The sequence below is a fragment of the Symphodus melops genome (genome assembly GCF_947650265.1).
Source record: "Symphodus melops genome assembly, chromosome: 3".
In the NCBI taxonomy this organism is placed as follows: Eukaryota; Metazoa; Chordata; class Actinopteri; order Labriformes; family Labridae; genus Symphodus; species Symphodus melops.
Window position 1 is genome coordinate 6,013,894 of NC_136693.1, and position 27,241 is coordinate 6,041,134.

Here is a 27,241-nt window from a genome sequence, read left to right on the forward strand (position 1 = left end):
AGAGACAATCAGTAAGACCAAGTATAACTCTGTTAAATTGATTGAATGTTCAGTAATGCTGATAACTAAATAATGTGTATCCATAGATATGCACTTCATGTGATACAACACATACATTTCAATACACGGTGGCACAGATGTTATATATGATATACTGAACAGAACAATCATACACATATAATATCACATAATAAACCACGTGTGTTCCTTAGAGATTAGGAAATGAAGCCATGTAAAGAACGCTTCAAGGTTTTAGTTATTAGTTGTTTTAAATTACAGATTGATTTAGAGTGTCCCTCAAGTAGTCTATTACATTGTTTAATATGAAGGACTAAAGCTGGTTATTTCACCAAGTTTAAAAGGCAAACTTTAATTGGAGGTCACGGACAATCTGACCTGATTAAAAATATGTTAATAAATGAGTCTCATACTTAAGACTTAAATGCTTCCACATTACTGGCCCATGTGTTTAGAAATGAATCTTTACTTTGTTAAGAGTGAAGAGAAAATCATTTTTTTCAATCAAAAAAATCTTTGGAAATGGCCTCCACAAAGTTGGGTGCTGACATAAGGATAGAGATGGTGCAGAGGACAGTGAAGAGCGAGAAAGCCATGAGACAAAGCCTGTCGATAACAGCTGCGGCAAATTTCCACTCGTTGCACGTGGACTCGTTCTCGTCTTGGGCACGGAAGCGTTTGGAAATAAAGCGCACCTCGTCCAGAATCTTGGCCAACTCTGGTTCCAGGCTGCCCAAGGAGGATACGTGAGCTGTGGGGAGGAGCAACTCCTCTTCACCTGCCCGAGCAACCAGCCGCCCACAGAGGACCCCGGAGTCAGGCGAGGTGGCGGCTGTGGAGTAAGGAATGCTCTCAAGGCCGCGGACACCAACATAGAGCATGTTGCCATTGGATTGGGAAGCTGAGGCGCTGGCGTTGAGCTCCACACTGGTCAAGCTGCTTCGTGGACCCTTGTTATGACAGGCTGGGCGCACCCGCTCCTCACCTGGACGCTTCATACGCAGGAACCAGGCGCACCAGTTCAGTAAGAAAACACGGGTCTTTGAAAAAATAAATTAATAAAATAAGTAAACAAGAAAGTAGTGTATAAAACTCTTATTAACATTAAAACTCAACACAAAAACAAATCAAATCCATTTGCAAATTACATCACCCAAAGAGCGGCAGGTCTGCATTATCGATCTAGTGTCATTTATTTGGATTGCCACGTGTTTTTGCCAAGTGTTTTTAAAATTTGACCTCAGTTCTTTTCCAAAAGTGACAATCTTTAAAAGCAAATAAAAGTTGAGCCAGGAAGTGACAGTTCAAACTATTTTTTAACCAGGCTGTAAACATGTTAATGTTTGATGTCAAAATGGGCATTTTGACTTGGGGTTTAATGAGTATTTGTTGGCTTTTTAAGCCAGCCCCAAGTGGACACTAAAGGTCGTGCAGTTTCTTGTACTTCCGCATTGGTCTTATATTTCAACACCAGAGACACATTTCCGTAAAGAGGCTTTAAAAGATTATCTTGGTAAACAATTGTGTTTGACTCAGCATTGACTTCAACCAACTAAAACAGCAGTGTTTCCCAGTAAAGGTCTTCAAGTTACCGCAATATAATACACATTCTCAGGGTACTGCCAGAGGAAAATTATAAAAGAATTAAAACATAAGTCAGTGACAGTATACAATGTATGAATGATACTCACCCACTTTGGCATCTTGCCTCCATTTGGGTCATGGTGGTGATATTGTAAAACAATAACTGTAGCAATCACTGAGAGGCCAACAATCACCATGGTGATGGCAAAGTACTCAGCTAGGGGAAGGAAAAATGAAAGACTTATGAAGAAAGGAGAAAAGAAACAAACGCATGTTACAGCACAGAGGAATAAACAGAGAATAAAATAAAAACCTCTCAGGACAAGTCAGAAAACTCACAGCAAAAGAGAATCAAACTCTTCACCTCCAACTCACAACTCAAATATTAAACTTCAAATATCACAACTCTGATATCTAAGTAAAAAAGTCGGAATATTTCTTGGCTTAAACTTCGTTTCACCCTTATGTAGAAAAATATCTGATGAAAAATGACAACACAGATTTCCACCTTGTGTCTTCATTCTCAGTGAACATAGTCGACAGCCATTACGGCTTACCTATTAGAGGCACCGAGTCTGATGTGGGAGGCATAATCTCTGCAACGAGCAGCATGAAGACAGTGAGGGAGAGCAGGACGGTGATGCCTGGGAGCGAGAGAGGAAGAAAGCAAATGACACATTATGACTGCTCCCCATGATCCTCTGATGTGGAAATGAAGCAATAAGTCTGCATAAACTGGATGTTATATGACAAAAACATGCTCTCTCCATCAGACAAAATATATAGTAAAATCATTTAACATGTGTTTTAGGCTATTTCTTGTCATTTCTAGTTTTAGTTCATGTTGAATACTCATTGATTTATTCTTCAAAGTGATTCATAGCTGCAGAGCGGGACTCTTATGATTTACAGAAGGCAAAACTGTATAAATCAAGGCCCCAACTTCCCACCACGCACTCCCACATATAGAACACACAAAAACACACAATCATACACACACCCAAACTTACACAACTCGCTCACAGATATACCAAGTATATTGGCATACCAAGTGTATTATATGCATGAAATAGGCTCAAACTTCAAGCAAGCTGTGACAGTTTAGATAAGATAAAACCATTTTCTCGGTGCACTGACAGTTAAATCAGACACTCAGAGCCTGTAATCAGATTACTACACAAGGGAAGTGGATTCATAAAAATCCATTGTTACTATAATCAAAGACTGACTCGTTACCCACAAGGTTAACGGGCCAGGATATAAAATTATGATGAGAAACTCAAGAACAGTAGAGAATATGGATCTGTGTAAACCCCCCCCCCCCCCCCCCCCCCAAAAAAAAAGTTGTTTTTAAAGAACATCTGGTAAATATTTAACAGGTCATTTGTTCAAATGTCTTCATGTGAAGCAAATCTGTGAAAGCAAGAATTGCACAACTCCTCCGTGTTTTAAAGCAAACCTGGAAAATATATCAAGTAAGCTGAAGACCTCCAGATGGTGTAACCTTAACGTGAGCTCTCATTCCAAGGCAATGACAGCACTAGGGAGTAAAGCGTGTTTGATTTATGTGTCAGCTTGTTTAGATAATAAGTTAAGTAAGAGACGCACCACAGAGCTAGAAAGTCTTAGCGTTTTTAAATAATCTTCATGACCAGAAATGTGGTGAAATATTGGAGATGATTTGAAAAATGGAGAGAGGTTAGAACGCAAAAAAGTTTTAAGATCAATGCAGAGCTGGCTAAACAGTGAAGCTACACTGAAGATCAAGTCAACCCTAATGTGCATTAACTCTAGGGGGGAAGGGGCAGAGGGGGATTGCTCTCTCTAATGTCTTGAATTTGGACTATCAATTTTAAACATGTGTTAGAGTTACATAATGTTCCTTTCAAACATTTTCCTAAATATATTCTACATAAAAAGTAAAGTTTTTTTTTTTTTTTTAATTACAAAACAGTGCATGACATTATTTTAGTGTCTTGCTTGTTGACTCAACATAAAGACGACTGTTTTGAGACTGTGCTTTACTGGACTGTATCTTCAATATGAGATGGGGTGTTTTGGAGCTTTTTGGCGTATTCTTATGACCTGGTGCATGTAATAAATAGTATGTGTATTTTCTGATATGTCCATCAGAATGTTTATTTTGATCCAGATCAAACAGAATGAAAACGTCAAAGAGCCTTTGTGAAATTAAGTCTCAAAGGTCCACTGACCGTCAGGGGACAGTTAACACTTTGAATCAAACCTTTTGACAGAAAATGTGAATCTGTGATCTGTCTGTTGTTTTTCTTGTAATATAATGTTAAAAAAAATAATAATAATGAAGAGGCTACTGAAGAACATTTTCAAAAGCATCACTAGACATCCTGGTATAAAATGGCACTCCTTCCAATGACATGTTCTGTGATCAAATGTGTCCAAAAGTGAAACAACAATGTGATACACAACCCAGAAACTTTGGTGGGAAAGGGGTATTTTATTCAAGCTCATCTCCAACCCTCCAACTTAAGTATTTCATGTGATTAACAGCTGCAGTTGTTTCTTAAGTTCAGTGCGCCTCTGGGGCACAGCTCAATGCAACTGCAAAAATCTGATGTTTTTCTAGCCCCAGTGCAGACGTATGAGGAGAATGCCTTATTTCCAGTTTTCAATTGTATTGCAAACTACCAACAGAAATATCCTACAGCTGCTTTTCTTTTTTTTTTCTTTTTAAATAAAATGAGTTTCCTGCCCCACTCTGGACTGAGTTACCTGAGAGATTTAATTACCTGTCATGACTTTTGGTAACTTTTTTAGCGATCTTTCACGTTATTTAATTCTTCACTAATCGGCAACATCGCCATAGTTACTGCAACATGGAAATATAAACTAATGGCAAGTTGAATGAAAAGCAGGTTATTTAAGAGTGTGCTGGCTTCTCTTTTTACAACCTTTTTAACACTGTCCAGTTTGGCTCGGGTTTGGAACCAAACAGAACCTTCGCCATCTCCAATGTTTTCAGATACAAAAGGCTGAATAATGCTGGCTGACTCTTTGTAAAAGTAGCTACAGTAAATAACAACATTTGCATTTCAATATGAGGAAACTGGTGCAGCCGTAACAGCTTTCAAATCTTTTTCTTTCAAAGGTCAAAGCTGTTTGATGTTGCGTAGTCATGATGTTAAAGAAAACAGGATCCTATGATCGTGTGTTATTTCTAACATTCTGTCAAAGTGCTGAGTGGGGTTTCTCATAACAAGCTGAAGTGGCAGTTTGTAGAACGTTTTTAATTACATTAAATTAATCTGTATTGTTGTCAGACAAATATACTTAAATCCATATATTTTTGTCAATGTGTGTGTGTTTGATCTTAACCCAATGAGATCTTCTCTCCAGAGTCAGCGGGCAGGAGGAAGACGAGCAGGGCCAGAGTGGAGATCAAGACACAGGGGATCAGCAGGTTGAGGCCGTAATAGAGGGTCCGCCTCCTCATGACCACGGTGAAGGTGATGTCAGGGTACGGCTCCTCACAGCACTCATACGTACGCTCGTTCTTCTGTCCTGGAACCCCTGAAGGACAGAGAAAAACAAGAGACGTGTTGAGTAAATGAAATGGAAACTTAGCTGCTCAGCTGTGATTCAGTCATGATGCTGCAGGCAAAGCTCAACAATTACACAATCAGCATACATCAGTGAGGTCATCAGTAATTATTTGGAACAGATACTTTTTTTTTTTAATGTTTATTTCTTCATTTATTTGCTCCACCAACAAAGACAGTTCTGTAAATCAGCTGGGACTGAACTATTGACTATTGCTGTATGCTTACTGTGTGTTGGTCTGTATTTTCAGACCATCCTCTTTATTATGAACATTTATCTATATGTACATTTTTAACATGCAAACAGTAAATTCGCAAGTCCTTTCGATTAACATCCCTGATTCTGGTGTCACATTATTTTTGCTGCAACGTTTATTGTTGTTCAGAACACCTGAGGTGGAGTGAATCAGTTCAAGTGCTCTTGTACTTTATTCATATCTTACCGGACAGAGTGATTAAGTCATAGGCATGAAGCTGCACGCCAATTATCAAAGATAATACCAGCAGTGCTAATTATTAAAAATCTCAACCTGGAGTGTTTTATTTCTAGTTGACAAGTCCCACAACTAAACTGGAACCGAGCTGTTGTCTGCATTTTTGTTACTTTGTTTGTGTCCATGGTTTCCACAGACAAGCTACTTTAGATGTTTTTAAACCAAACAGTCTGTGGACTTTATGAAGAGGAACCACTGGGGAGTTCCCTCAGAACTATACACACCATTCAGACTTTTTCTCTCTGCATTGATGGGGGGGAGGGTGATCTGGGGGAGTTTTGTACCGCCTGCATTATTTCTTATTGTTTAATTGAACATGTAACAACCGAAAAAATAACAGTTGAATGACTGAAGAATCAGATGGATTCATAAAGACAAACTAATTTCATGTAAATTAACTGTGTACAGAGTCAAACATGTTGTTAAAAGTCTCAGTGCTTTTGTCCCCTGTCATTCGATTCAATTAGCTTTATTGGCATGAATGTGTAAATAGATTTCCAAAGCATACAATCACAAATAGTACAATACCAAACCAACCAACAATACCTCGATCTCAGTACTTATGTAAAGCGTCTTGTCCAATCAGATCACTTAGAACTGACTGTTGCATGTTAAAAAAAACCCATAATAATACCAGTCCTCATTGCACATTCCCTCTTACCGACAAGATCCCACTCTCCGTTAGAGATGTAGTTGCTAATATCAGCATCTACCAACTGTAAGTCCAGAGAGTAGCCACCGTATGTCCAGGAGCCAAACTTCAGCTCACATCTCTGCTCATCAAAGGGAAACCAGCGCACGTCGATGTGGCAGGTGCTCTTGAAGATCCCTTGAAATATGAAAAGAGGAAGACAGAATACTAGGAGACCTGCTTTACCTCACCTATAGAAGGACATAGAAGAGACAGATGGGGTGATATGCTGGGCTCTGATAGAGAGCATATGCAATTATTGTGGAATAAAGGAAGCAGAGGGAGGCAGAGAAAGAGAAATGACAGCACCTGACAGCTCGAGAGGCCAAAAGAATAGTTTTTTCTCCAAAGAGATATGGAGTGAGGGTGCCATCCATCTTAAGGAGAGTAACAAATCCAATATAACAATGAGATGAAAGTGGTCAGTAATCCTTCAGAGAGGCAAGGCCTAAGCTAATTTCCATACATATTTAAGAAAGATATGACACGTCGGCAGTAAACAAGGTCTGTCTTCTTTCTCAGAGCCATGAAGATGATAAACCACAGCGGGGAACGAAGAAAGATGGAAGCAGACAAATCGAGTGAATCTTATTTACTGCAATGAACCTAAGTTGCGAGAGAAGCTCTCAGGAAAATGTGGGGGATTAGGAAGAGCTGTGTAGGTCATACATGCACAAAGCTTTTCTCATTTAATGCAAATTTGTTGAATTTCAGCAGAGATGGATGAGTTGGCGCCAATATGGCATTTAATGAGGGTTCATTTGGAACAAAGTTGAGAGGCAATTTCTTTGTGACAGAGGCAATCAATCCAGAAGAAAATTCAATGATGCAGCTATTTACACGAGTATTGATTAAGAGGCTGGGGCCAGCACTTCAGCATGGTGTGGGGGGAGAAGAGCCTGCCAGAGAGAGCAGTAATCACCAGCTGGGACAGGAAGCCCCAACCTCCCGTTGTGTGTGTGTGTGGGTGTGTGTGTGTGTGTGGGGCGTGTACAAATGGCTCGAAGGTTTTACACAAAGACCACCCAGTCCGGCAGCAGCGGGTCAGTCGGGGTTTGATCAGGAAGAGTGCATCACTTTGTGAAGTTAACAGAGCGTGACAGTGATGGATCCATGTGTTTACTACTGTTAATGGGAAAGAGCCGCTTTAAAACACAGAGATTGACACAACAGTTAAAGATGAGTGGGAAATACACTTGTCAACTTTTTTTTTTCAAAGGTTAAATGAGAAGATAAAAGGCAGGTACAAGTCTGGGAGAAGTTTGTCCATTTTCGTTCAAAAAAGCAGTTTGAAAATATCAGGGAAGCTTTCAGGAGATTTGCGCGATGTGTGAAAAACATGTAAAGATCTGAAATGTGAAATACCAAAAAAAAAAACAGCATAAAGTAAGAAGCTGAAAACAATTGAACAATGTACAGTTTAAGAACTTCAAACTCTTTAAAAGTTTGGAAATTGCTTTTCAAAATAAATCTAAAGTACTCATAAAAACTGATTAAGCAGCAGCTGTTTGTAATCTCACCAACCCTGAGAAGACAATCAGCATAATGTGTGTACAGCTTGTCACGTTTATGCAGTACAATAATGGAACCTTAATGGGTATACCTTCCCAAAAATAAAGACTAGAAGATGATTCCTCATCCCAGTTATTTTCACATAAACTTGTGTTTTTTTTTCATTTATGTTGCATTAGGAACTGTTTGGCTGTACACTATACTACTTTTTGGGGGGGCTGATGCTGTAACTAATAACTGATACCATACAAGGAAGACAATGAGGTAAGAGAAAGGTAGTTAAATGGTTTGTTAAAGAACAACATGTTTAATGATTTCATAGAGGAAAAGAGTTTATGTCAATTCAAGCACCAAAATAAAGCAGCATTTTTGTAAAAAAGGAGAAGAATGGAGCATTGTTCCAACATCTTACATTTCTGAGAAGTAAACTTAGTCTGACCCTGATGGGACATTGTGACTCTTACCTGGAGGTATGTAGGAACAGCCGCCTGAATTGTTCACCAAAATGTTTGTGTTCACAGCAGCATCGAATCTTTCATCTGCACTGTGGACACAATTCAGCTGCATCAGTATTTAGTGCAAAGACATGCATGTAAAACCGTTTTATAAACTGATATCGAAACAACCTTTGCTGAAACCCCGGTCTGTTTTTAGGGACAACACATAAACCAGAGGAACAGATGTGGTGAGGAAACACAATATGTTTCTATCTCATTATTGCAGCAGCAGGTTTGCTCTCAAAGAGGAGTCACAACTGATGCAACATTTCCCCAGAGATGGTTATTCAGTGGTTACCCTGAATCTCCCCTGTTACCCACAATGCACTCTCTCTAACTGAAGTCCCCAGAGACTAAAGCATGGTTGAGTTTAAGTTTAAAGAGTTGCCTTGAAAAGCAAAAGAACTCATCTTGCAGCAGCATTTAATTCAAAGAGCCTCACATGCAGGCTTTACTCAGAGGGACAAAGACAAATGGAGTACACTTCTTTCCCCCTCATTAGTTATTGGGAGAGCAGGGAGAACCTAATGTGATTTGTTCAGATCTTTCTTTTAAAGATTGATTAATGGTTATCTGTAAAACATTTTCCATTTGGGATTTAGAATAGAGAGCTTCTTCTCTTGTCTTTTCACATTATTTTATTCATTTGTCTGAATGATTTATTGCTGCAAAGCGCTCTTCTAGACTGCATTGCATATACTTAAACTGCACAGCTAACTCTGAATAGTAATGTTCCTGTCTGAAAACCAGGTCACTTATTCTTAAGAGTCACATTAGTGAAATATCTTATAGTTCATTGAAACATTTCAGATTTATTTATTTATTTTTTGTAATTTAACAAAAACAAATTCACATCAAAGACAAACACTTTTGATAGACAATAATGAGATATTGTAAACTATTTGGCTGTTCTAAAACAAATGAGGTTTGTTTTGATGGAAAGGGAGTTTAATTATCTTAATTATTCTGATTTGGAGTTTCTATCTCCCTTCAGGATAGCCTGACACATCTTGTGACTATGTGTGGGATGATGCTTTGTAGAGCCTAAAGAAACAGAAACATGATTTTTTTCAGAATACTCTGACATGCAGCCATGTGAATTTACGTTTTTTTTTATTTTGTCTTGTTCTGGTTGAGACAGATTCACTTTATAATCAAGTTATTCTCTATTCATTTTGTTTGGGGGAATGAAATAAGGCAGCTTTAATGTCATGGTGATGTTTGTTTTGGTGTTTAGTTTTGCATGTGGGGCCCTTTGCCCTTCTCTTTCTGTTTCTCTCTGCAGTGTGTGTGTGTGTGGGGGGGGGGGACGGGACTGACTCTAAAGTCAGAGTCAAGGTTTCGAAAGCTGCTCGTTTCAACCTGGCATATGCTTACACGCTTAAAATAAGCTGAGTTTCTGTGAGATACTGTAAGCAGATTCTACAGTAAAAAGAGGCTTGCTTCAATCTTCTTTAAAGCACATCAAGGTAACATATGTATAAAATGTGCTACACAATTAAAATGGATTTAAGTTGAGTTATCTAAGGTGTTTTCAATCAAAATGTCATCCTTGAGCTAAAAGACCTTCACCTGCAGAGCTCCAAGCCCTGCTGTCAGAAATGAAATGAAAACACGGTTTTACTTGTAAATGTCTTCTGTACCAAAGGTCAAATTATTTATCCAACCTTTGTTAAACCACTTACACCCTTAATGTGACTGAACATGCAGCTTCAGAGTAAATCTCTTTGTGTTGGTGGGATTCTATCATGAAGCTCAACAATTTCTTCATCACACCTCCATCAATCACAAGTCAACAGTATCACTCTCTCTGCAACAGAGAGAGAGAGAGAGATACTCCAACCCCCCCCCCCCCCCCCCCCCCCCCAATGTTGACACTGTATGAATGATGAGCATGACACCATGATTATCCAATCACAGTGCAGCACATCTGACGTCACAATACCTACCTGTTGTACAGCAGAATGTCTGGCTTCCAAATGCGATCGTAGGGAAATCTCACATTGGTCACACCTGGAAACTCTGCTGGATCCCATCGCAGGTAACTGTCATTCCATTGCTGTGGAATACAAAAAGTTGACTTTATTGGTTCATTTGACAGGGCCATGCAAAACACACAAAAAACTATATATTTTTTTTTTATTTCTATTTTTATTTTATTTTTTCATTTTTGAACATATTATACATTAGTTATGTTTTACAGAACAGCTTGAATGTCTACTTTAAACATTTATGGGGCTCTGGGTTTCTGCTCTTTAACTTTCATTTGAAAGCTCAAACTGGGATTTACCACTGCTGTATGTTTGTAGAATCAGTTCTGGTTTCTATAATGGATGAAATAAATGTATGTGACACCAAGAGTCTACAGCCACATGAGCAGACAATAGGAAGCAGCCACATTGATTATTCCATTCATGTTGACCATTTTGGATTACGATAGCATTCTGACATTTGCTAAATACTGCAAAAAAGGCAATACCACTGAGGCATGCAGGGAATGCTAATAATCATGCACTCACTTAGAAATTAAAAAATTAAAGTTACACGATCATCATAGGTATTACAAATCACTGTGAAGGAAAAAATCATGTATTTAGGAAATGTCATCGTAATCACACCAGTTATGTGACATTTTACTTAAAAAAAAAAAAGAAGCCTGGTCAACAAGAAAGTCTGAGGACTTCAGCAATATTAAAATTCCTTTCTCCAAACCATGAATACTTGAATAGATTTGAATTACAATCCATCTTTAGATGTTGAGATTGTTCAGTCTATTAATATCTGATGGAATAATAAAGTGTCATCGTCGTCCAGTAGAGCCAGCTATCAAAGCTTAACTCCTTAAGCCATGCAACATACTAAAAATAATGACTTGAGTGGAATTCTTGATGACTTCCGCAGAAGTTGTGACAGGAAATGAAAATTAATTATTCATTAATGGTGTATTGGCGAGGGATAGAGTCTGCATTTTCATTGAGGATGTCCTGTTACCTGTTTATCTGAAGTAGAAGGTTGTGATGGAAAACGTTACCCGTTGTTTAAATAAAGGATGAAGAAATAAAATGAACCGAGTTAACGCCTCTGTGGAGCTCCAGTGTTTGGAAGAATGCATGTTAGCAGTAAATTGTGAAGAAGCTGTGGGTCCTGTGGATTAGTGGTGATGAATTATTGGGGGTACTTTTTTTTAATTACCTTTTAACTTTGAGACCTGAACTCGTAAAGAGAAATTCAAAGCTAAAAATGACTACCACTATCATAATTTATCGGGGGGTCCCCAGATGCTGCAGCAGAAAATGCAGAGGGAGGGCCACTGCATCATCTGTGTGTCTCCTTCACATTAATGCAAATCAGGTGGAGTCCAAGGACAAAAAAACTGATAAAAAATGATGATGATGATGATTTCTGGACATGCTACTAAAAGCCTTTAATAATGCAGTGGAACACAGGTACAGGTGTGTGAGCATTAGTACACGCCAAAGGTCATGGTGGTCCAGGTCCAGTTCTATGAGGGTGCAAATGGTTTCACTGCATTCTCATTTCAAATGTCTGCACCCTCAACTAAATGGAGATAAAAATTGTTTTTTTTCTTTTTTATAATAAGTAATAAACGCGACTCGTTTTTATTACATCCTTAATCTGATGGTCAGTGTCTGTTCACTGAGGACCATATGCAGGAGACATAACGCCTATGCTATTTTTCATTGCTGTTGCCGGTCACTGTACCCCTTTACTCTCAAATCTCAAATGCACCCTGAGTTATTTTGTTTATGAAACGGGCCTGTGGCAGTCAATGCGTTTAAAACTTGTTCACCCAGTTCAACATCTTTAAACAATTGCTCACGTAAAAGCGAGTCCATGTGTAATCTTACAGAACAATCTTCAAGGTCTAGAAGAAACTTTGGGAGGTGGTCACATCTTTAAGACATTTAAACCATCATCTATAGTTGGAGAGTTGAAGTCGATTTCACTGCATGTGGAGTGAGAGAGATTTACTGTGGATGCTGCTGTGTAGCTATATAGTGATTTAAAACTGACCACACGGCCTTGATACAGCTTGCTGACAGTGCAGCAGCAGGGAATCAGGGTAACACACTGGACAGGCTGTGATAAAACATTTGATTTGAGGGAAACTAGACATATAGACTGCTGTGGCAAACAAGACTGGAAAGATGTTATTAACAAGACTGTTGGACAGACACAATTTACACTGGACAAAGACTGTTTTTGGTAGCTCTTTAGAGATAAGATGCATTGACATAATTTCTTAAAAAAATGTTTTTACAGACTACTACAGGAGGTTCTTGCACAGAGTTGATCCATACAAATATCTTACCTGTACTGTGAATGTGAAGCTACAGAAAGACGACAGTCAGCCTAGCTTAGCATAAAGATGGCCTCCATTTGGGGTCAAAAAATCTGCCCATAAGCATGTCTTAAGGAACATGTTTCATGACACTGAAGGATAAAATGCAATCAATTTGTTACTGTGCGTGTGTTTGTGTGCCTCACGACCTGGAGTTGTGCTGGTGCTGCAAGGACTAAACTGACACCCAGAAAGAGTCTGGAACATAAACCCTGCAAGACCACCAGGGGGGTCCTAGATCTCTCACAAGAGTAGCTTTGTTCACCTTGTATCCAAAAACAGTAAAATATGTTGTATTGACTTATTCCTAAAATGTTTTAAGCAGGAAATGCACCATCTGTATAATCCTACATGTAACCTTAAAGTCCCCATCAGATGAAAACTTGTTTTAATGCAGCACTCCTGTGATACATGCCAGTATATTTCAATTAAGCATTATGTGACAACCGTATTATTTCTTCCTGTAAAATGTTTCAGATGTCTGATGTTAGTACGTATTTTCATGGATTCATTCATCTTGATACATTTTGTGGATATGTCTTTTAATTAGGTCAACCATCTGAGAGTAATTCTTTTACGTTTGAGTAGCTGTAGCTATATCTGGGTAAAACATCTCAAAGAAGCAGCAGAGTTATATTTGGTTTGGAGCCAACTGTCTTCTTCATTGTAGCCTTATAGAGAAATACACAAATAGTAAAGAATGTGTGGGTTGTACTTCCGAGCAGAATATAAGTAACATTGTTTAGATGAATACTTTGTCAGTGACTGCAAGGTCCTGGTCAGAATGTGTCAATCATTGTGACAAGCACGTTTGAGCAATTGTCTATGATGAGTATTATGTTATGTTGTTTGACTAAATAAATCTAAGATGATCCACAGTCTGTTTCACAATGTTCTCCTTGTTCATTTAACACAGAAACAGAAACCCCCACCCTAACATCTGATGACTCGTCCTGCGCTGAGGGGCATTTAGTAGTAGTTTTTTTTTTACCAATACAAAAAGCTTTGCCAAAGCTAATGATCCAATCAAATTTAACCATAATGTCCCGCATTCTATCCTGTGATTGGGTCATCCTATTTCAGCTGGAGATACATGCACGACACAGCTTTTCCGTTCATGGGGACTTTAAGAGTTTAAGTGCAGTTTAGATTTTCTATTTTTTTAGGCATAGGAAGAGTCTCACCAATTGTAGCCACATGTTGGTGGTCAAAACTTGGTTCTTCTCATCCTGTAGAAAGAAAGTAAGATTTATCAATATCATGACTCAGGTATTAGAGCAACTCAGTGTACTTCATAATGAAAATCGAGCATTCAGAAGATCATTGTGTAAAAATAAGACACTAAAAAAGCACATTTAAATATAATCCTTGCAGCAGGATCAGTATTAATCAATTGATTAAAACTGACTTGACACCAGACAAAGAGTGACTTTTCTGAGAAGCATCTTGTGCTCCATCCAGTTCTTTTTATGCTAGTTATTAATAAAGAGTAGAGGTATTGACATACCACATCCATGATCTGCATCAGAGAGATGCCGAAGTTCACAGTGAGCGTCTGAGAATCATTTTCTACTGGCCTCACGAGCGGGTTGTAGTCCTGCATCAGGTTCCTGTACAGTCTTTGCTGGTTTGGTCCTTGAAAAGATTCTGCAGAAGAGAACACGTGGAAAGTAAATAAAATACACTTTCATACTAACTCTGTTGGCTACATTTTTTACCACTTACTCTCTTTAATTTATCAAGAACTCTTTTAGGCTGTATTAACCATGGGCAGAGAGGTGCATTAGCTAAACGCTCAAGTGCCAGTGTCACCATCTTACCCTCTATTTAAGTGGTCTTCTAATAATTGGAAAAAGTCTGGTCCAACTGGTACAATTCATCCAAGGGATATCAGTTGGAACAAAAACTAGTAGGTGCTGTTGTGAGACATTACTGATGTCATATTCATCAGAAACACACACAACAAAACATTTAAGCATTACTAATTAATCATTTTTAATCTCAAATGTTGATTCTAATTTAGTAAAACAAAAACAAAAAGTTTCTTTCCATCTAAAGTTTTCTTTTGATTTCTGATAAATAAAATATCTATGTTTTAACTTTCCATGTTCTTACGACTTAAAGCTTGTGAGCCCACACAAAGTCAGAAGAATGACTTAAAATAAGCATGGGGATCTGCAAAAAAAAGACATCTGATGCTGATAGAACTATGGTTGGTACTGCAGATAAACTTTCATAACAGAGGGACGGTTACTGACCTGATGATTGTACTCCATAATAAGTTGAAAAACCTTGAAGGATTTTGGATAAATCTTGCAAATATCCCATCTTTCCAGCAAACACGACCAACCCTGATCTCCCTGTGGCATTTGAGGAAATGCAATACCACAGGGAGATTTGTACAACTACAGTATGCTATCAGCAGATATGTCCTATGGGGGGACAAACATGTCTGTGCCTCAAAACATTCCAATCTCTTCCTGAGCATCTGGATCATTATTGCACTTTCTAATAAATTCATAATCTTGTGTTTTTCCTACTCATCTGTGTTGTTCAGTTTGAAGGTATCCGGAACCCCTCCAATTTGACCTTCCACCCTCTAATGTGTAACTCAACTCTCCCGTCTGAGGCCCTGTCAGACACAAGGAGCAGCTGATGCATCTCTAACCTAAACCATGTGGACTTTCAGGTTTGTCTGCACCAACACTTTTTACATTTGCTTTTCAATTAATGTTTGGCAATGTCTTTCTTTTTGTTATTTAGAGCATTACAGCCAATTAGCCAAAGCAGACTCTTCTTACACAGTGTGTGGTGGTGAAACACTTGCTGCTCGTACATTGCAATCAGCCAAAAGCAAAAGCTGGACTTCATTCATCTTACTTTGCAATCTCAAATCAAACCTGCCTCTCATTTTAACACACTCTCGTCTCGCCTTGTGAGTTATAGAGCACCTCTGGCAGCACTTGTTCACTTTACTAATGGCCGTAACCCAACTATCCTAAACCACCTGTGAGAAGCACATTATCCCGATGATTTGGCACAGAGTTCGTTGTCTCGAGACATCTCTACATTCCTCCACTTTCTGTCACATCCGGTTCTTTCATAAGCACGACTAAAAAGATCTGTTCAAAGCTCATCTTTGTCCATTGCTCAATCCCCCTCCCAATGCCACCATAATCAAATTTCAGTATGAGCAGCCCAACAAAATGTCAGGAAGTGATATTCTCCAGAGATGTTTCTGTAATACATCCCAGTAGATTACAGGCCATCAGACCACACAAGGATTGAACAGCCTTATTATTGTAATGTCAGAGTGATGGACAAATGTTCTAAGTGCTCAAAACATGTCCTAAGACATTTAATTGTGCATGTGTGAAATAAATTACTGAATCAATACTACAGAAATCAGTCCTTCTAAAACAGCACGTCTATATTGACGTTGGTATCGGTATTTGTCAAACGTAATCTAATAGATATGAACATTTTGTCCTCTATATGTCCTCAAAGTTTTGCAAGTCCATGATTTCAGATAAAGGCTCACACCTCTCATACCTTGGTAACCAATAATAATTTAATTTAATTTACTAAATTAATTAATTTACTCTACAGATTTACTCTTCTGGAGTTTGTCTCTGGTGACAGGGACACATTGATGTTTACTGATGTCAACTTCACAACATACTTCTCCATTGACTTTGTTAAAATTTCATGATAATTTATACAAATGTTATCTTTTTCTCTTCTGATGCTGTGCTGATGTCTGAAAGCTTTAGATTTTTTTTTTTTTTTAATTCTGTGACGACTGGATCAAGAAAGAGAGTTGCAAGCTCATGTCTGAGCTTGCGAAAGAGAGGTTGTATGCAGACAACAAAAGACACAGGTCTGCAACAACAAATTTGGAGGCACGCACGTTTTGCTACACACTTATACGCTGGCACCCGCACACTCATAAACACACAAAGAGAGCAGCTGCAAAAGCTGCACCCAAAAATTGCACATTGACGTGATAATAGCCTGCTATATAAATAATCATTCTACACGGAAAGTCTGATTTTACTACATGCAAATCTAAAATAGCTTTAAAGTTAGAGAAAAAAGATCAAGCACAAAGCCAAGATGCTCTGACAGCTGCAGCAGGGACCTCTTATAGAAATGCAAATCATGTTATTCACTATTACACTGTGTTCGCCAACATTATTCAGCCTTTTTTTTACCCACAAAGAAAAACAAGGGGGTTGGATGGGGTTTGTTTGGTTTTAGAGTCCAGTTTGGAGTCCAGTTGGACTAAGGTTACAGGACAGTGCCAGGAAGAGTGAAAAGGATGGTAACACACTCATCTCAGGTGGTCAACTTTGTGTGGTTTCGTAGTAAAAAGCAAACTGTCTTATTGACTTACAGCGTGCAACACTTTAAAAAAATATTCTTGTGTTTGGCACAACAACAGGTTACGCATCTATTCCCAGCTGTTTAACAACCCAGAGGAGAACAGATCAATACACGACACGCTAAAAAACAAACAAATTGCAATGATATTAATTAAAAAGAAGAAGATATTCCCGGTATTGTGGGACTCTATGGCTGTTAATTGCATAGCCTACCTTTTATTGTTAAGGCGCTCACTACGAAACACAGCAGACATTTGGCAAACTCCATGTTTCAGGTCTGTCTTCGGAGCGAGGAGTGAGTGCAGATAGCAGAGTGATCCTCTGTTTATCTCTGAACCTGACGGAACGCGGGGATGATAGTAGTGTGTGTGTGTGTGTGTGTGTGTGTGTGTGTGTGTGTGTGGGTGGTTGTCTGGAGGGTAGGGGGCTAGGCCTATTAAATAACCCCCTCCTCTTAATGAATAGCTGCTGTTGGACAGGTCAGAGATGAGATTTGTTGCAGCATTCAGTCTCTGCCTGCAGCAGAAGTGTCACACTGAACCCGCAGGATAACCCTCAGATATTTTCATTCAACTAAAGAACGAATTGGACATAATGATCCAGCAGCATCTCCAGGGTGATTAAAAAAAAAAAAAAAAAAAAAAAAAAGCTCACATGTCTAGATATCTGCTCTGAACACTGCATTATTTCCTGTCTTCTTTTTGTATTATTTTATTTGTATGTTTTTTTTAATGTTAAGACTTTAAACAAAAGCTAAATTGTGGTTATAAAAGTTGTCCAGCAATCAGAGCAACAAGCTCACTTCTGCAAAACATGGCGACATCTGCTGATCACTGAACAGACTTACAATTAAATTGTGTACTGTAGTTATACTGCAGTCTTTTTCTGATGTTTGTCCCTATCATTTTGAAAACTGCACGCATTCCTCATGCAAAACGCTTGTCTAACTACTCAGTTTGAAGTGTTCAATGCGTCAAGCAGATCATTGTTTTGTCAAATGTTTAAGAGCTGCTTCTTGGATTAATATTGTACTCTGGGCAAGTTCAATACACTGCTTCTAAAGAAGTGGAGAGGTCTTCAGGACGGTGATGGGAGGCCAAACCTCTGCTTATTATATATAGTTGCAGAGAGAAAGACACGTTTGTACCTTGGAAATTCAAGTAGATGAAATGAGGCTACTCTATGCTTAATAATCTATTTATTTAAGGTTCGGAGTAAAATCTGTGCTGACACCATAGACTTAATAAAACATTTGTTTTGCTCATTTGCTCTTAAGAGGACAGCTGTAGGGTTTCTCCCAACGAGAATTCAATACTTTACTTCAACTTTATTTCAAACCCTTACGATATATTAACAGATCGCCAATTTATTATGAGTAAGTCTCCACAACACGAGGCACTACTTTACTACAAAAGGGCAAATAATAATAAATCATAACTTAGTCAGCCTATCAGAACTCAGGATTTGAAGTGTCTGACCCACAGCGCTGCAGCGTGATTGGTGAACGAGTCGATTAGGCGGGGACATAGGCAGCAACCAGGAAGTGAAGCTGAGTGACAGAAATTTACTTGTTTACTTTAGTTCTGCCCCAATCATTATTTTTCTTTTTGGACCTTAGGATTGTCAGGAAGAAGTGTTAGCGAAATCAACGAACCCGAAAAACTGAAAATGGTGACTGTACGTCAACGAAGAGGCAGCGGTTTACACACAGAAACTAGGTTTGTTACCCTCTCCACGCTGCTTAGTTTAGACAGGAGAAACGCACTGAGACTAAAAAAATGTTAGCAATAATATGAATAAGCACTGGAACAATAGTTCAAATAATTCCGTTATAGTTAAGCTTTCGCTTTGCCGCCAGTCGTTTACGCGGTACTGCAGGCGGCGCGGTACCATTCACTTTCAATGGTCGGACGCGTCAATGAAAGCGAGCAGTCAGCAGAATCAACTTTATACTGGAGATAGCGGAAATTAAACAAGATTATGTAGCTTGCTGAAGTAAGTACAGAGGAAGTGTCTGCTAAAAAACTCCAACATTTGCCTGTGATATATAAATAAATAGATAGGCTGCAGCCCGTGGTTAACACTGTCTTCTTGACTTTGACATTTCCTCCTTCAGTCACATGAGCAGGATGACTACAAATACCAGTGCTGGATGTTTTGGGGGTTTCAATCATCAATAGTAGCTGTTGTTAAAAATGAGCTTCACTTAATGAATTATATTATTGTGCCCAAAGGAGATGTGAATTGGGGCTTATCTGTAGTTCTTAAAATGGTCTTCTTGCAGATCATAGAAGTTGTATACCTAAAAACGACATTTACACAGTTGCTGCTATGAATCTAATTTTCACTCAAGTACTACAGCCAAAATGTTCATGTCAAACCTGTAACTGTCAGCCTCTGTTTGGGTGTGTTTTACTTTTCTTTCTTACGTCCATTGAAAAAAAAGTTTGTCTGGACAAATGAATGGAAAAGATTGGCTTTCATGCAGTCATGGCTGAGGTCATGGCTGAGGTCAACAACTCTACTTATGTTGATCGCTTATATGATTCCTGTTGTTGAAGAGCAGTCTGTGTCCTATTTGCTGCCAGGCAAGGCTGAATACGCCAACGTGTATTCAGCCTTGCTTGTCCCTCTGTTATCTATGTAAATACTGAATCACAGCGACTGTGTTCAGTTTGCAACAGGAAATTGCACAGCTGCACACAAAGCAGCACAAGATGAATAGGTCAGCAAATCAACAGCTTCTGATGTCAACTGACTGTGATTTGATAAAGTGCAAGACGGAAAGAAAATAAGAAGAGACAACAAATCTGAGAGATGACGGTAAATATAAAGGGATATACTCCGAATCTTGAAAGGGTTTGATGGTATTTATACCCCAGGGGTTCTGAAATGTTTTGGTCCACGACCCCAAAATAATGCTGTGGAGACTTGCAGAGGTAAATGAAGCATTTAATGGTGTGTGTGCAAAGCAAAGCACACACACTGATAGGACTAAACACTTTTAAAACACCCTAAAAAACATTCCATTATTTTTGCAATTTGTTGTAAGAGAGACGAGAAGCACAACACACGTCATGTCCACGTCCTACAGGCTGTAAACCTCAGTGAACACACCCAATGTAATAAACAGACACAATTGATGTCTGTGTCTAAATCTCACTTCATGATGACAGGTTGATTTTGAATTGAACGACTGGACTGTATATATTTTCACAACAATTGGTTCGAGACATTTTGAACATTTTCTTTATTAACACATCTGTTCTTGGAAGGCTTCTCACGCCCCCCTCTGCCAGTGTCTTGCGATCCCCCTGAAGGGCTCAAACCCCTCTTTGGGAGCCGCTGCACTTGACTGTACAACATTACTGTCGGTGCTAGTCTGCCGAGCACAGCACTCTGTTGCCTGTAATGTGAAGGAGGCCTTATACATGGCGAAGTAATAAAATAACAGAAACCCACAAATATCCTGCGGTAGTAAAATCCATAGTAAACCTTTCCTGTTATTCCCTACATGCCCATTAACCTCCGCCTCTGTGCCGCCCTTTGCTTTGCTACCTTTTCTTCATTACAATGAATTACAGTCACTGTTTATGTATGTTGACAGCGCTCCTGCTGGTTTAAAGGAGAATTCCACGCAGCAGCAGGAAAATCAGCGCTTCCACTTTGACCTGTGGTTCCTTCTGACTCTGCAGAACTGGATACTGGACTTTGGAAGGCCTATAGTCATGGTAAGTTATGGACCCAGTGTAATGTCCCTTTTTAAAATGCCCAAAAAGTAGTAAAATTGATGATTAGAGCCCGGCACATTTAACAATAAATACAACACCAGTAGTGTCTTTGTTTTGTATGAATTAGATCGTCCTCCCTCTGGAGTGGTTTCCTCTGAACAAGCCCAGTGCGGGAGACTATTTCCACATGGCCTACAATGTCATAACACCATTCCTCATGCTCAAGGTAAGTCCTTGCAACACAAAGTAAGGTGTCATTCCAAACTACTTCTGGTACACATCACTTAGAACTGTGCAAACGTCTTAGGCCACCACTGGCTTTGTTGTTTTAACAAACCACCCACATTTATTTCTCAGTCTCTTTATTCATTTACAACCTTGAAAAGAGAAATCTGTGGACAAATAAAATAAACAAGATGGCTTCTGAAGGCATTCAACAGTAACGAGAGTGAACTCCTTTTGCACATCTTGAACTCTTTTTTGGAACTCTTTTTTAATTTGCATAGGCTGTCTTTATTTTCTTTCTCAGTCCAGATGATCCCGTACAGCTTCAATCATATTCAAGCTAAAAAGCTTCTTTATATATATTTGCTGTTGATGCAGATTCTTACAACTGTAACCCACGTATTTAAAGAGTACTACAGGAATATTTCCCTTATTATCATAGCTGCAAAAAGAATTGTCTTTGTCCTTCATTCAGCTGATTGAGCGCAGTCCTAGGCCGCTGCCTCGCTCAGCCGTCTACCTGTGCATCATCACTTTTGTCATGGGAGCCAGCATCCACCTCGTGGGAGACTCCATCAACCACCGGCTCCTCCTGAGCGGCTACCAGCTCCACCTGTCAGTCAGAGAGAACCCCATCATTAAAGACCTCAAACCTGCCACACTGGTGAATATCACTTAGTGTCGTTCTCTGTTAATGTATCATTATTATTAAATCATTTATAATTAGCTGTGTTTGGCTAGTAGGTGTTACTGTGACCTTTGTGAATGTTACAGAATCGTGTGTTTAATGTAAACGTGTCATAACAGAGGCCGCTCAGCCATGTTTACTTGTCTACCTCGCACACACAACATGTCCGTGTTTTCACATTTGTTTGATCCAGCATAATCCATCCCGCTGTTAAGAGAGCGCAGATTGTTCTTCGCTCTGCAACAGCGCAGTCATGTTTTTTTTTTTTGCCACCCTGATCTCCTGACTCAAAGTCAGGCGTTATAATTCTGACAATAATGTGGCTGTCAAGAGGATATGAATAATATCAGGAGGCGGGATAGAAGGAGGCAGCTCTACCACAATCAATGAATGCACAAACATTATTTTGTTCTTGTGAGGATTGAAAGCTCTTGTTCGATTTAGCGGAAGGTCTTTTGTCGCATCACTCTATTCATGCTTGTGAAGATGTTGCTTCTTTTACACACCCTGCGCTTTGCTTTTGTGCACCGCCTGTCATCGCCTGTGTCCAATGCACTTGAAGATGCATACTTGCACACACTGATTTTTGTTTCCTCCTGTCTCTGGACCATTGCTTCTGTTGAACTTACTCTCTGATTTGTAGCTTTGGAAAAAGCGTCTTCTCCATGAAATTGTGACATCGCAACATATTCCGGTATTTGTTTTTTAGATGTTGTTTGAGAGCATTATTATAATTATTTAACAGCCAGCCTTAAGGTCCAATGACTGTAAAGGCCACATATTATTATACTCATGCACTCGTCCTGTCAGGTAATCTGACCTGTATGGAAGCATCAAGCTTTGTTCTCCGACTGTACTCCCATCTGTACATCTGATTCCTTCCCGTTGTCACGACTGAGTGCAAGTGGTCCTTGAACAGTAGGTGGCACTGTTGCATAAGGCATAGCAGAGGACCACTGATCTTCCCTACCAATGCACAACAACATACATTACACCGTGCCTGTTAATGATATACATTCAGATAAACATGATAATTATACTGAGTGTGTTCATTTTACAGCTGTTTTATATCCTTCCTTCACAGATTGACTCCTTTGAGCTGCTGTATTATTACGACGAACATCTGGGACACTTGATGTGGTATGTGTTTGTGATCATTACGAGTGAAGGTCCTATAGATCACTTATGTTGCATGGTAATTACTGTAGTATAGCAGAACACAGGAGGGGCTGCTTTGCTGAGAGCCACAGCTTGTTTACCCACCCCTCCACCCCCACTCTGTTCACATTTTGATGGAAAATCTGATTATAATTAAGAGTGAGTCTTTCGAGAACAAGATGCAAGAAACAAATTCAAAGAGTCAAGACCATAAAAAGTGCAGAAAGTTATCAGTGTGCTGAAATCTGTGGCAACTTTCCTTCTCTAAATACAATATTAACATGATGAGAAGAAGTCTGAGCAGGTCTGCACGTCAGCTGTGTGGCGTTCAGAGTGCTGGCTGAAAAATGAGACTACAACATGTGGGGAAAGAGGAAAATACACAGATTTATTTTTTTTAAAGCTGTGTCCTTAGAGGGAGGTATCTGTCTCCACTCTTTCTTTTACTACATCTGGCTTTTTGATTTATAGCACTCAGGTGGCACGATTGATAGAAAACACCCCAACCATATGTTTTTCTCCAGCATTGAACACACTTGAATTTTCATTGGAAAATGTTTCTGTGATGTTGTGTTTGTGGTGAAGCTGGTGGCGATTAACCTTTTTTTTTTTTTTTGGTTTGACTACTGCACCTTGACACTCTTCACATATGTCATTAATGATATGAATCACATAGCAGTTATAAAAAATAAAATAGAGAAATACATGTCTATTTATGGTCATGAAGTCTTTTCCAGCTTCTTATTCAGATCTCACAGTGTGATGTTTGGGGGGGCGGCGGGGGGGCTGAGTGCCAGAAGGTGACATACAGACGACATGACAAATGCTGCTGAAATCCAAAAAAGTGTGACAGTCTGACACTGTAATAATAGGTTTTTGCCTTTGTATCTGTGCTATTGAATGATTGACAGCATAAACGAACAAATGGAAAAGAACCTACTGTACTGGCAAGAAAAAAACGGTGAATGAAGCAGCATCATGACATGCTCCAGAATAAAACCAATCATGCAGCATTTGGATGACATATTGTAAAACTCAACATCCCCTCTTTCACACTCAAGCTTCATTTCCCTCGTCAGCTCGCCCCAAATTTTAGTTAAAAGTTTACTCTTAATAGTATTGTATTGTAACGTCTCTGATCCATTTATATGAGGAGGTGTGTTGATGATGCAGCACCTGGCATAACAACATCTTAAAGTGCACGCAGAACAACGCTAAGAGAAGCTGAAGTTTTGACACAAACATTGTACCTCAGTCAGTGTGTTTACAAGAGGGACGTATGGACAGGATCTGTCTCTGCTCTCTTTTTGTTTTGCTTGATTTTGATGGAGGCTCATCTGTTGTAAGTTATGAGTGAAACTTTGTAAAATAGGAATTTTGTTATGTTGCACTGAGCCTCTGACGCCGCGAAAAAAGGGCCTGCATACCTGTAGCCGTAGTTTGCAAATCTGTGCGCAAAACTGTGGACTTGTGTTCTGTAAACTGTGTGCACTGGTGTGCATTGGGTAAATAAAAATTGGTTTGAAATACAGTTGGGCAGCCAAAAAATATACCTGGGCCCTCCACCCAGGTATCATCTCATTGTGATCTATTTTTGTTCTAGGTATATCCCTTTCTTCATCATTCTGTTCATCTACTTCACCGGCTGCTTCACTAAGGCTGAAAAACACAAGAAGATTCCCATCTCTGGTTGGCTGCTGCTGGGACCCAGCTCCCTCTACTATTGGTCAGTCGCCTTTTTACATCAAAAAGCCAAAAGATATGAAACACAGAACAGGAACATGGAAAATGGATCATGGTCTTTGTTTTTTTTTTCTCCACAGATGTCTCCCCTGTTCAATACATTAGATGTTTAAGAAGTCTGTGTGCTGAGTTTACATTAGTTGTGTTATTTAAAGACAGATAATTACATTCTGTGTGCAAAGCATCAGCAAGAATATAAAAATGAAAATTTGACAAGCCATTTAACATTCTTGGTCATTCTGTGTGGTATTACAGGTATCACTCTTTTCATTTTTGCCCCAGCATTTCCCTCTTATAAATTCATTTTATATAACCAACATCAAACTTTGACAAAAACAATTTAAATAACCTTGTTTACTTTCAGGATCCATTTATTGTCTGGAAAGTTGTACTTTATAAAGACAATCTGAAAATGTTGATGAAATGTCGCCAGAAGGACTCTTTTATTTTCACCTTCACTGTGTGTAGAATTTAAGATGGATAGCAGCGCTGACAGTAAAATAACAAAGGTGTGTTTATGGAAAAGCAAGGATGTTCAATTTGAACTTTTAATGTGATAAGTTTTCATTGTGAACGATGTCTAAAGTTTTCTCACAAACTCATGCAGCAGTATTGTGTGGTAGCTGCGAAAGTTTTGGTCAGTTCGTGATTCTCTCCGTTCATCTCTCGCTTTCTTTCATTTCTTTAAAGGTACCTGGTCACTGAAGGACAAATCACTGAACTTTTCCTCCTCACCTTTCTCGCCATGGTTATCATGGCCATTTACCAAAAGCGCAAAGGCTTCGGCCTAGACAGCAACGGCCTCTTCCTGTTCTACAGCTTCAGTTTCACCGTGCTGCTGGTGGGCGTGTGGGTGGTCTACCTGTGGGACGACCCAGTGCTACGAAACAAGTACCCTGGGCTGATGTATGTGCCAGAACCCTGGTCTTTCTACACCTTACATGTCAAGAAGAACCACTGAATTACATCTTTACAGGTGTGGACACATTTATTAGAAAATTAAAACAAAAAACAAAAAGCCCTGAGACAGAAACCTCTTTTGACTTGAACAATCCTCCTGACTTGGAATATGGAATTACTTACCTTTTAATGGAAATCAACATGCACTACCTGTTGATCAAAGGATCTGCTGCATTTAGTGGAGGAAGTGTGGGTTCTCTTATTATCCTCTGAGTTTGGTGACGCTTGTTGAAATGTTGACTTTGCAGAAGTGATAAAGCTAACTGGATCTTGAGACCTGAAACTCCTGCACCTTTTCGAACTCCGCACATTTTCTAGATAACGTCAGGACATCCAGCATGTAATTACAGTATGGCGATTGTAAATGTCAGTTTCATAAAGTAGAGCTGAACGGACTCAGACATGCACATTCACACATGCATCTTTCCAGCACAATGTGTGGAGACAATGTCAGGATTGCATTATTATATGTGTGAACTAATCAATATTCTCACTGCTTATATCACTTGTGTGTTTTATTAGAATAAAAAAAAAAGTTCTGCCTAAAATGGCTTAAAACTCTGCTGTAGTCTGAATCAGAGTTGATCTTTTATAACCAAACTGGAAGTGAGATGTGCAATATATTCACTGAAAATAAAGAGAATAATCTTACCTCACTTCAGAACCCAACCAAAAGCACACTGCTGTGAAGTCGATTTTTCAAACCTCAGAAGAGCAACATGTTGTTGTGTTTGTTTGTTTTAATAAAATGATAGTCAAACCTGCTTCTCTCTGGCCTTGAGGGAAAAAAAGAGGAAGAAAGCAATTCCAGAGCTTAACCACTGTTGAACCTGGAGATGCAGAAATTTAAATAAAAGCAACAAAGACAGACATCAAAGGGTATCTTTAAAAGGACGACAGCATGGAAATAATAAAAAGGACATTAAGAACATTTAATTAAGGCTCAGATAAAAAAACAACAGGCACAAAGATCCTCCAAAGTCAGAAGTCTGAGCAGGAACACAAACAACATTCATTTAAAATCTCTGAAACAAGATTCAGAGCAGGACTCCAGCACAGAATATTAAAAAGAGAACGCTTTTAAAGAAATAAATGCACGTTTACAGTTATCCAGGAAAAATAAAAAATAGTTATTACAAAGACATGAGCGCTGTGAGCAATTACATTTCCTGATGTGGTCATTGTTCTGTTAGATAAAGAAGTTCTTTCAATTCTGCACGCCTGACGTGACGTGTTTATGTATTATAAACCTTTACAGTGTTCACAATGAAGTCTACTGCACTAATGCTTTGACTTCATGCAGAATATCAAGGAAACGTGCCGAGACTTTTGAGAAGCACATTTTGAATAAAATGAGAAGTGTATTTTACATATTATAATGTGGGACCTTTAGAGGTTTTTGTTGTTCATGTGAAGTTGTCATGGTTAGTGTTTCAAATGACATTGTTGCTGATGAAATACTGTTACTGGTTTCTCACTGGTTGATTTTTTTATGCGTTGTATTTGAATCTTAATAAATACTTTGAAATAACCTTCTACTTCCTGGGTATTACACAGATTGGTCGCTTAACTTCGTTACTCCTTTTTTATTACACGTCACGTGTATAAAAGTCA

The 27,241-nt window shown here is 39.0% G+C and overlaps 3 protein-coding genes across 3 annotated transcripts in view; 1 reads left to right on the forward strand and 2 right to left on the reverse strand.

Moving 5' to 3' along the window:
* trip4 (thyroid hormone receptor interactor 4) overlaps positions 1-27,241 on the reverse strand; it is a 301,289-nt gene that overhangs the window by 70,220 nt on the left and 203,828 nt on the right. The gene's annotated exons all lie outside the window — the stretch shown is intronic.
* On the reverse strand, positions 510-17,528 carry chrna7a (cholinergic receptor, nicotinic, alpha 7a (neuronal)). The gene is made up of 10 exons (XM_079339407.1): positions 17,336-17,528; positions 14,245-14,384; positions 13,922-13,966; positions 10,324-10,433; positions 8,342-8,421; positions 6,336-6,503; positions 4,957-5,151; positions 2,160-2,246; positions 1,710-1,819; positions 510-1,058 (listed from the first exon to the last, which is right to left on the reverse strand). The coding sequence occupies exons 1-10, from the start codon at positions 17,388-17,390 to the stop codon at positions 519-521; spliced, it is 1,530 nt and encodes a 509-aa protein (XP_079195533.1). The 5' UTR covers positions 17,391-17,528; the 3' UTR covers positions 510-518.
* On the forward strand, positions 18,635-27,158 carry LOC306821164 (ceroid-lipofuscinosis neuronal protein 6 homolog). The gene is made up of 7 exons (XM_079339410.1): positions 18,635-18,840; positions 20,730-20,853; positions 20,981-21,079; positions 21,554-21,742; positions 22,851-22,906; positions 24,528-24,650; positions 25,358-27,158. Exons 1-7 carry the CDS (start codon positions 18,791-18,793, stop codon positions 25,626-25,628), a joined length of 912 nt encoding a protein of 303 aa, XP_079195536.1. The 5' UTR covers positions 18,635-18,790; the 3' UTR covers positions 25,629-27,158.

Bases quoted from the DNA above. Each gene is read 5' to 3' on its own strand.
- LOC306821164 (XM_079339410.1), top strand. From the start codon at position 18,791: ATGGTGACTGTACGTCAACGAAGAGGCAGCGGTTTACACACAGAAACT. The intron at 18,841-20,729 runs GTTTGTTACCCT...GTATGTTGACAG, and splicing joins GGTTTACACACAGAAACTAG to CGCTCCTGCTGGTTTAAAGG. The intron at 21,743-22,850 runs GTGAATATCACT...CTTCCTTCACAG, and splicing joins ACCTCAAACCTGCCACACTG to ATTGACTCCTTTGAGCTGCT.
- chrna7a (XM_079339407.1), bottom strand. From the start codon at position 17,390: ATGGAGTTTGCCAAATGTCTGCTGTGTTTCGTAGTGAGCGCCTTAACA. The intron at 5,152-6,335 runs GTAAGAGGGAAT...TCTGTCCTTCAG, and splicing joins CGGAGAGTGGGATCTTGTCG to GGGTTCCAGGACAGAAGAAC. The intron at 2,247-4,956 runs GTTAAGATCAAA...TCTCGCTCCCAG, and splicing joins TGGAGAGAAGATCTCATTGG to GCATCACCGTCCTGCTCTCC.